The 10213-nt window shown below is 44.7% G+C and overlaps 1 protein-coding gene across 1 annotated transcript; it reads left to right on the top strand.

Annotated features, from left to right (window-relative positions):
- Positions 1-1063: 1063 nt before the first annotated feature.
- hunk (hormonally up-regulated Neu-associated kinase) lies at positions 1064-9993 on the top strand. Its single transcript, XM_086227237.1, has 9 exons — positions 1064-1685; positions 4156-4448; positions 4777-4832; positions 4984-5119; positions 5217-5344; positions 6498-6624; positions 6720-6888; positions 7139-7301; positions 7856-9993. Exons 1-9 carry the CDS (start codon positions 1455-1457, stop codon positions 8605-8607), a joined length of 2055 nt encoding a protein of 684 aa, XP_086083363.1. The 5' UTR covers positions 1064-1454; the 3' UTR covers positions 8608-9993.
- The last annotated feature ends 220 nt before the right edge of the window (positions 9994-10213 follow it).

Here is a 10213-nt window from a genome sequence, read left to right as displayed (position 1 = left end):
CATCATTTCAAGCATCAGGAATCTAAGTTACACCCGTTGTCATGACAACCACAGTGAATCAGACACTAAACTGTCATTTCTACCTTCAGATCTGTTCATCTTTGCCATGACTCTTCTGCCCTTAATTCTTTGACACTTGTCATGAGTTACCCCGCACGTTAGCCATCATTGCAGTACCCAACAGCTCCAATAGATAGAGCTCTACCTCTACTTTTTCCTCTCCATGAGTGTCTGATTTAGTGTCTGGGACGCATGGTCTTGTAGTGACTGCATGTTTAGGTGTTGTCCTCCCTCTCCTTCTAGGAATCCACGCAGAGGGAACAAAGCCTTTCACACCTGTATGCATATAAAATTGCATATATTTAAATCTACACAGTAACATCTTCTAATTATTATGTACTGATCAACACCTCACTGATGCCCAGAAAATGTATTTTAATGGTCTGAATTACAATAAGTTTTCTGTGTTAATTTAGTAAATGTGTAGATATGGATGTGTAAGGTCAGATAACCCAGAGTCGGAGTCAAATACGTGACAAACCTTGTCAAACCCTCCCCGCAGGTGCTGCTGGTCTGCTGAACTTTCTAGTGCTGGCAGAACTCCAAGTATGGCAGCCAATATCTGTATGCTAAAATAGCATACTTTTTTGTAGATGGAAAACACGCGGCCTTTTAATAACATGATCTATTGTATTTATCACCACTACCACCTTTTTTTCTAGGAATTGAATCACTTGTTGGCTTGTGTGATGCACAAGAAAGTGCCCAATCACACTCATGACATCCAGGAATAATTTAAAAAAAAATATATATATATATATAATATAACAAATAGTGTTACTGTTCCTATCTGCTGGCTATAAAGTACTCTTTGTTCATTTCCATCACATTTTGAGCGCACCATGAGGGGAAAAAAAAAACAGCACTGGGTGGAGTTTTCCCTTGTTCTCACATGTGCTCCGCCCGCGCGCGCTGATTGGATTGTAAACGACCCCCCTGCAATCATTCTGTATGTATTTTTTTTCACCACCACCTCCTAAGAAACGCCCCCCTAGATGAACCGGGAAAGTCGCTTCAAACTGAGAAACACGCCGCTTGAGCATTCAGGAGATGTGCGTGCGTGGAGAAGAAGGGACTCTCGAGTATTAACGCACGTTGCGTCACTTATAAACTTTCCATGATTGAGTCCGGCGTTTTTTTCCGTGTCATTTAAATTTAAGCTGACAGTCTAATCGAGTCTCGTCTTGGAAACTGCTGAGTTTGCTCACTGGATGCTTTGGGTGAACAGGTGGCGCCAGCCCCGGTTCTCTTTAGGTGTTATTAGGGGCGAGGCGCACACAGAGCGGACTTTACGCACAGCAGCGCACCTCATAAGCATTTAAGACCTGCCTGCCTGTAAGTTGAGCGAGCCGCCTAATTGTCTCTAAGAGGAGACGCCTGAGAAAGAAGCTGTGATGCCAGTAGCTGACAGCGACATGGTGGTGGACAACAGCAACGAGAGTAAAACTCCAAATAGCGCCGGGAGCGACAGCATCCTCCCGGCTTCCTTGAGCAGTCCTGCAGCGGACATCCTCAAGAACTTCTACCACACCAAGCGAGTGGGCAACTATCTGATCGGGAGGAAGCTGGGAGAGGGGTCTTTCGCCAAAGTTAGAGAGGGTCTCCATGCGTTAACTGGGGAGAAGGTAAGACAAAACGGTTTTTTTTGTTGTTGTTTTGTTTTTGGTTTTTTTTTTATATTTTGCATCGCTTTGATTAAATCAAATCTATCTTGTCGTTCCCCCGCATTCTTCCAGAACAATAGTTCATTTAGCTTTTGTGTTTTCTTGCATTTAAATAATAGAAAACTTGATTGGCTTTGCCTGTTCCAGGAATTTGTCAGTCATGTGTGGCATGCAGCTCTACGGTTTTAAATTTCATGTCAGCTGTCACATGGCTCATGTGCTCTTGGCATTGCTTCATGTCAACTAAGAACACAACTCCTCATATATCACGATTTATCTGTACACTATACCTTTATAATTGGGAAGTTTCAGCACCATTCATTATCATTCCTACTACTTACCACTGTATGTGTTGCTTAGGTTCTCCAGAGAAAGTCTGCAGCTTTATGAGCTCCTGCAGCACCACTGGATGTATCTGCACAGCATTGCTTGTTTTCTGGTCGGGCTTGTAAGAAAATATTTACTTTGAGTCTGTGTGTGTGTGTGTGTGTGTGTGTGTGTGTCTGCCTCTCTCCATGTGTTGGGATAACTAAGGGTGTGTGTAGCGCTCTCTGCTTTGTCTGCTGCTGCTGATGGTGATCTCACCAGTGTGAGAGCACCAGCTTGTGATTGAGAGGAAAAAGTGTGGAGCCTATGAGAGAGCAGCACTGCTACTTACATATGAAATCATGTCTTTGATAAATGGGCCTCCTTATGATTCTGCCAGCTCCGGGCTTTGATATGGGCTTCCATTGGCCACTGCTTGTCTTTGTCTATCCAGGTCTTTTTTCTTTTTTTTTTTTTTTTTTTTTTTTGAAGAGCGGCCAAGACATTAGCATATTGGAAAAACAAGAACCTGTTCAGTCTTCATATTTGCTATACTGTACTACAGAGTACATGCTTGTAGTTAGTGAAATTCACATTTCCCACATTTCCCGCTCTGTGAGTGGAGGGGAGAGAGAGAGAGCGAGCTCCTCTTCCCTCCTTCCTTCACTCTCTTTGTTGAGGATGATGCAAACACTGGCAACCACACGAGTCACCGCATCACACATGCTCTCTCTCTCTCTCTCTCTCTCTCTCTCTCTCTCTCTCCCTCTCTCATTCAGAGGGGTCCAACAGGCTTTGGGAGAGAGAGGAGAGCAGTGAGTTTATTCAAGCAAAAGGGCAGTGAGAAGGGTGGGGTGGGGTGGGGTAGAAGGGTGGGGGTGGGCTCCCTTTTTAGCATCACTAGAAAGTCAATGTGAAGCTGAGGAATGAGGAAGACAGGGGGTATGAAAGTGAGGTGAGAGATGGTGTCATCATGGTCAGGGGGCTTGGGAGGTCACATGCATGTGTTTTTCATGTCTGTAACCCCCGCCCCTTGTGTCTTACCCCCCTCCTTCTCCCCTTTTCTGTCTGAGGGGAGCCTGATAAACAACCCCAGAAGCCCCCTGGCTGGGCACACCCTCCCCCCCTTTACCCCCCATGCCCCACCCCCCTTACCCATATAGACTACTGTAAATACAGTGCCCCATCCCCCCACATATATACCCTGCACACACTCCTCTTATACATGCTGCCTGACTGTTGTAAACATGGGACATCTATAACTGTATTGTGATCTCACACATACACACACACACACACACACACCAGTGTTAATTAGCAGCAGTAAAAATGGTGAATCAATTAGAGATGAAAGGACAAAAAAGTAAATGTGAAGGACACACACAATCATTTCATTAATGGATATGGTGATGAGTTTCAGCGGTCATGTCTTTCTATGTCTGTGGGCTCTCCTTGAGATGATTTGTTGTGTATGGTCGCCATGCTCTTGAACTCAGTCTAGACTGTACACAAGGAGACATGAGGAAGAGGAGGTGGGGTGTGTTATTGAATGTAATCAGCTACAGAGGGACACAGAAATGTTGTCATTGAGGAAAAGGACGCATTTGGTGACTTTTACCAGTTCTTGAATGAGACAAGGGAGGAGAAAATAGTTCCCCCCCAGCCTGGGAACTTGCTTCCGTTGAGTCCACCTCAGACAATGTGCAGGCTCTCCTCCCTCCCTCCTGAGTTTTGCATTTGTCACCACACCTCAAGTGTGCTGAGCTGAGGCAAATGGGGCAACATTAACTGTCCATTTGGCTTTGGCGCCTTCTCAGCAGATTGGGTCACATTTGCTTTTCTCTCAGTTTATGACGGTTCAGTAACCCTCCTCCACATTGCAAATGCCCCCCCCACACACACACACACACACACACACACACACCCTTCCCTGGCGCTTGGTTTGCCCCACATTGGGAGCAGCTGGACTCAGTGTCGAGTTATATGCTCCCCAGCTGAGGTCAAGTAACTCATCACCTGTTAAACTACAACCCTGTGAAATGAAGACGCAGCCGCTCACTTGTTTTCCTTATCAAAGTGTCACAATTGTCATAAATAACACCCTGGAACTGTTTTGTTTCACCAGGTGGCGGTGAAGGTGATCGACAAGCGGAAGGCTAAGAAGGACTCATACGTGACCAAGAACCTGCGCCGGGAAGGCCACATCCAGCAGATGATCCGCCACCCCAACATCACACAACTGCTGGACATCCTGGAGACGGAGAACAGCTACTACTTGGTGATGGAGCTGTGTCCAGGCGGCAACCTCATGAATCGCATCTATGACAAGAAACGTCTGGAAGAGCGGGAGACTCAGAAGTACATCCGGCAGTTGGTGCTGGCTGTGGAGCACCTGCACAGGGCAGGTGTAGTGCACAGGTAAGGGTGGAATCTGATTACTCAGTAACTCAAAAATGAGTCGTTTCTAGTATTTCTCAAAACCCCTCCTTTATTGCTCAGAGCCTGGGAACTAGACTTCTATCACAGGAGGGAGATGGGCTGTGTAGATAAGTGTATAACAGGATTTTTAGGAACACAATAGACCTTGAAAACCAACCAGCGTGACCCATATTGGGAGGGGCAGATTGTTGGGGAGGGGTGGTTGATTACTACTGACCTCTCCTGCTTTCGTGTCGTATAATGAGGACTGCTTCGATAAATGATCTCATGTGAATACTCACGTTTCCTTTCTCTCTTTTTGGTGCAGAGATCTGAAGATAGAAAACCTCCTGTTGGATGAGCAGGACAACATAAAGCTCATAGGTAACTTTCCTCAAAGCTTTTTCCTTGTGTTAACTGTTGCTTTTTACTTAATTTCACAAGATATTCATTAAAATCATTCATGAATTAACAAGATAAATATTCAAAGTAGAAATAAAGTAGCTCAGCTCACCTTACCTCCTATGTCACTTAGATTTTGGCCTCAGTAACTGTGCTGGTATCTTGGGATACTCCGACCCATTCAGCACCCAGTGTGGGAGTCCTGCCTACGCCGCACCAGAGCTGCTCTCCAGGAAGAAGTATGGGCCCAAGGTTGATGTCTGGTCAATGTGAGTGCAGTCACCTTCTTACCTGTTATTGTATCCTCAAGTTTTTTTTATTGCCTGAGTGCATCCGGAGCTGAAGTGAGTATCTTTGGTCTTGCAGCGGGGTGAACATGTATGCAATGTTGACTGGAACGCTCCCGTTCACGGTAGAACCCTTCAGCCTCAGAGCTCTGCACCAGAAGATGGTTGACAAGGAGATGAACCCTCTACCACCATCACTCTCCACAGGTAAATAATAAACAGAAAGAATGCAGAATGCACGAGCAAACACACGAGAACATTTCAGACTTGAACATAAATGAAAAGAAATAATTGTTCAGTTCTATTTTGACAGCATATATATATAAAAAGAATTTGCTGCCCCGTAACCTTCTTCATAGGTGTAGATAAACAGCAGATTTCCCGAAAATAAAAATTCCTGAGAATAAAACTTTTAGTCGAAGCATCAAAACAGGATATCATTTCTACATTTGTGCTTTGTAACACTCCAGAGGACAGACATATTGTTTCCCTAGAAGTCAGCAAACTTGACACGGAGTTCCCAATAATCATGCTTTTATTGACATATACACTACGCACCAACTCCACACACATTTTTTTACTATGACAAGTCGTGACAAAAGTGGCAAGGGTAAATAGAGGCAACAGGAATGAAGGTAAACGTGATGCACTCAAGGCTTCATCAGTCCTCTCCTGTTGGCTGATGTGAAAAGGAAAACAAGTTCACTTCCACTTCGCTAGAAGTGGTGATGCAATATTCGTTACAATATGCATAGTTAATCTGCTTCACCTACTTCAGTAAGCAGCTATTATCAAGCTGTTGACAGCTGAATGACATCTTCTTTGTGTTATGTAATACTACAGGATGAGGGCCGGGTTTGCGTCACCCAGTGTAACAAGGAAGGCCTGAGAAACTTGATGTATGTCACATTTCTCAGGAAAACACATTTTGTGTTTCAGTGAGGGCTCGTCAAAACGCCCAAATTTGGTTGCGGCAGAAATGGTTAAAATCAGCGATGAGGGTTGTGGGTTTATACACATTTTCCACACCTTTTGTAGAATTTTTTTTTCCTAACTATGCATTCAGTGAAACATTTATTTACACATACAAATAAACAGAGAAATTTCTGGCATATATGTAATTAAAATTAGCTAAATAGTTTGATACAGCATAACCATGTGGTTCATCAGTATTACTCAAACTCACATACACTCTGATATATAGGTATTTAAGCAAATTTCTAACATTTTTAAAAATGTCTTTCTATATTTACTTTTCAAAATTGTTATTGTCAAAACTGTTATTTTAATATTATTCATTTGTTCTTTTTTAATGACTGTATGATCCCTAGAATATTTACTATCAGTTTCTCTGTCTCAGCTGCCATCTGTCTTCTGAAGAAGCTGCTTGAGCCGGATCCAAATAAGCGTCCCAACATCCATCAGGTGATGGCCGACTCCTGGCTGCAGCTGGCCAATAAGAATACAGGTGCACCGTACCTCAACAGGTAAAATCGAGGAGCCACTTGTTTGTCTCAGATGCTCTGAGTTTGTCGCTGTCGGTAGTGATTAAGTTTTTCCTTTTTCTTTTTTCTGCATCAAGGATCCACATTGAGGAGATAAACCACACGGTGTTGCTGCATATGACGGAGAAGATGGGTTACAAGCACAGCGAGGTGCTGAGCGCCGTCCTCACCAACCGCGCCTGTCACACTCTGGCCGTCTACTTCCTCCTTAACAAGAAAATGAAAAGACTCTCTAAAGAGTACAGGGTAAGGGCACAACATATTTCACCTTAAGGTGCTCATGCAGGATTATAGTTTTACGTTGTGAAGATTTTGTCTGCTTTACACAAAAAGAAAGAAGTTCTCAGTGCAAAACCATTTTCTGAAGACAAACCTGATGCATCCCTCGAGGGGATTGCAAAAGGAGCAGGATTATCTGATCATATAATGCCGTCACATCAAAGGTGTGTCGAATGCTAAGACTTGTTGCGATTTGCTTTTTTATGCGCCTGTTCAGGAAATGCAGTTCCAGGAGAAAAAGAAAGGTGAAAAGCAGAAAAACGAATACTTCCAGACCCAGTGGAGGAAGCACGTGGACAAGCTGACCATCCCGCCCAAACAGACCCCCGTCTACCTGGCTGTGAGCAAGGGGCCCAGCAAGGAGAAGAAACACAGGACAGGTGAGGATTCTTAGGGCTTCCAACTGTGCAGATTTGAAAAAGAATTGAAAAGAAAACAGATGATGAATTCTTTATTTGATTTACTTTTATTCATACAGGGTAGGTTGACTGAGCACGTGTTGTTGTACATCACACAATCGTAATAACCCAGACATCCATCCGTCCGTCCATCCATCCCTCCCTCCATCCATCCATTGTTTGTCTGTCCATCCATCCATCCATCCATGTGAGAGGAGGCACCTCGGACACGTTGCCAAGCAATTGTAGGGCCAACGCTTTTGATTTATGTTACCTGTTGACACTTAAAAGATAGCAGTAACCACTCCTGTTTTCCATATAGTGAAGACTTAAAGGCTATTCCAGATCCTGCAACTCAGGACGGGTGGGTCTGTGAAGCAATGCATAATGTGTTAGCTCCCACATGGTTGTTACATGCCTGTACGACGAATGTCTTCAGTAACATCAGAGTTTAATTCTATCTATACGTGTAGGATCTAGTCGTGCAGGGAGAAGCTGCAGCTCAGTGCTTACCATGTTTCTCATTTCCTCCTCAGGTCTTTTGCGTGCCATAACTGGTGGCCATCGCAATTCACCTCTGGCCCCACCGGGCACTGTCGCTTCTTCCTCAATGGAGTATCTAGAGATCCATCCCCTCTTTCCCAACACGCCGCAGCAGAGGAGACGTCTAGCCACTCTCCCACCAGTCAATACAAGTCCAGAACACAACATTCCCGCTCCCCCGGCGCCGTCACCTATCGGCATGCATTCCTTCGGCTCCCTGTCCAAAGCTGAGCAAATTGAAGACACACCGGCTTCACCGTGGTACAAGCTGACCAACGGGACTTTATCCCCGCCCCGACACGTCTCTGCCTTCCAACCTGACTCCTCTTACTTGAAGAAGGCCACAATCCCCAGTCCTCCAGTCCTCATCGTCAACCCGCAGCCAAAGAAGAGCATTTCCTCGGATTGGTGCGGTTCCTCTGATACCAGTGGCAGCCCCCCTAGCACTGTAGGAAGCCCGCCAGGAAGCTCAGCTTTCAGCCCCCCAAAGTCTGCCTTCAGTCCCCTCAATCCCACGTCAGCATTCAGTCCTCCATCCAACAACAGCAGCAGCAGCGATCCCGACAGTCCGACTCACCGCAGCAAGTTCCCCTCCATGGGAATCGGACAGATCTTGAAGAAGAAGGTGCAGCTGCAGCCGTTCACCTTCAGGCCAGAACAGGTGGTGGAGGAAGTGGTGTCCCCACCCCCCTACCCCATGCAGACTCTCCTCTGTGCTTCAGGTGCACTCAAGACCCTCTGCTGAGGGACACAAGGCAAGAAAAAGGAAAAGACAGACTGAACACAAGGCCCCTCTCAACATTTTCTTCAAGTTGGAGAGGTCTTCCAGAGCGGCCTTTTGAACTGTGAACGGTCCCTTTATTGCGACTGAGCCACTTTCCTTGACTTCATTGAAAAAGTCTAGGAGGAAACACACACAAAAGGGGGCTTGAGTGAAAGCAGCACCTCTCCTGCCTCCGCCCTCGTTACACAACGAGTGACGGCGACAGTGAGACGATGAGATTTGAGCAATGACTAAACCTCAGCGTGTCCTGGATAGAGTGGACATCATGTAATACCAACAAGATGTACTCATGCACACACATGCATACACACACACACAACACTGTATTATACACTGAGTGACGAGATACTCTCTTATGTAATATTGCTGTAACTGGTTACTAATTGAGCCGCAGACTGATTCACACCAGCTAACAGACCCTTACCCCCAGCCCTGATTACATGTCTTGACTGTTTTTTTGTCTGTGTGAAAACTGCCGTCCAGCCAGCCGACACTGTATCCTCACGGCTGACTGGATGAAGAAGCTCACTGCACTATTCTTGAAAAACCAAAAGCTATCGTAGCCACAGCGTTTACCATCTTTTTACCTCACTGCATTATTCATAACACACGTTGTGTAACAGCAATCGATTGTGACATGCTTGTGTGGATTTGCAACGGCGCTGCAGTGTCTGAGCATTTAGAAAGAAACGAAATAGAAGTAAGTCATACTCTCACCTTTTATAGATGAAACCATCACTCAACGCTCACAATAACTTTTTTATATCACCTCTACGACCCACGGGGGAAGCGTGAAGTTTGTCACAGCAGGATGTTTCTAGTCAGTTTTGAAGAAAAGAAAGAAGAAAAGTTTAAAAAAAAAAAGGAAACAATCAAAACGCCTTATGAAACTGAAACCTCGCCAAAAAAGGCTGAGGGGAAGAAGGTTACATCCATGAAAATGATCCACTTCCTTTTGTCTTAAAGCTGTAGTTCGTGCAATAGTCTTAAATGTTCTCTGCAATGACGAGTATTTGCCAAGCGCTCTCTGAGAGTGATGTGAAAAATTGTAAATAACAGTGCGACTCCTGTGTTCCTGTCACTTTTTGCTGTTCTGTACGAAGGGATTCGAAAGAAGGAAAAAAAAAAATCAACAAGCCGACGATTTTCACTACTTCACTAAACTACAAAAAAAAAAAAAACAAGGCTTCCACTGGCACACGAGGCTTCTCGCTGTTCTAGAATCTCTTCTTGTCAAAATGATAAAGTTGCATGCAATGTTTCATGAGTCCGACTGTATTGTCAGCATTTGAAATTATGTCTTTGTACCTTTTTTTCTGGTTGATACTGAGATTGATAAAGACTCGGGGGGGGGGGGGGTTCTTTTGTAAGATTTTGTAATGGATGGTTTTGTTTGATTGTCAAGAGATTTCTATGCTGTACAAAGTATTTTAAATATTTATATGGAATCCATTATGTGTCTGTCTGGTCTTTCAGTCGTACCTGTCTACTGTCTGGCTTCCTGGGGTACTCAGCGCCAATATACACCGTGGTAGTACACAGTAGAACACCCAGATAAATTTTGGTT

Source organism: Aulostomus chinensis, chromosome 15 (assembly GCF_037954235.1).
Source record: "Aulostomus chinensis isolate RoL2024-O1b breed Wild chromosome 15, RoL_Achi_v1.0, whole genome shotgun sequence".
Taxonomy (NCBI): domain Eukaryota; kingdom Metazoa; phylum Chordata; class Actinopteri; order Syngnathiformes; family Aulostomidae; genus Aulostomus; species Aulostomus chinensis.
This window is presented reverse-complemented; position numbering and strand designations above follow the sequence as displayed.

Excerpts from the sequence above, each read along its gene's own strand:
- hunk (XM_086227237.1), top strand. The coding sequence starts at position 1,455 with ATGCCAGTAGCTGACAGCGACATGGTGGTGGACAACAGCAACGAGAGT. Across the intron at positions 4,449-4,776 it reads AGGGCAGGTGTAGTGCACAG|AGATCTGAAGATAGAAAACC; the intron begins GTAAGGGTGGAA and ends TTTTTGGTGCAG. Across the intron at positions 5,345-6,497 it reads ACCACCATCACTCTCCACAG|CTGCCATCTGTCTTCTGAAG; the intron begins GTAAATAATAAA and ends TCTCTGTCTCAG.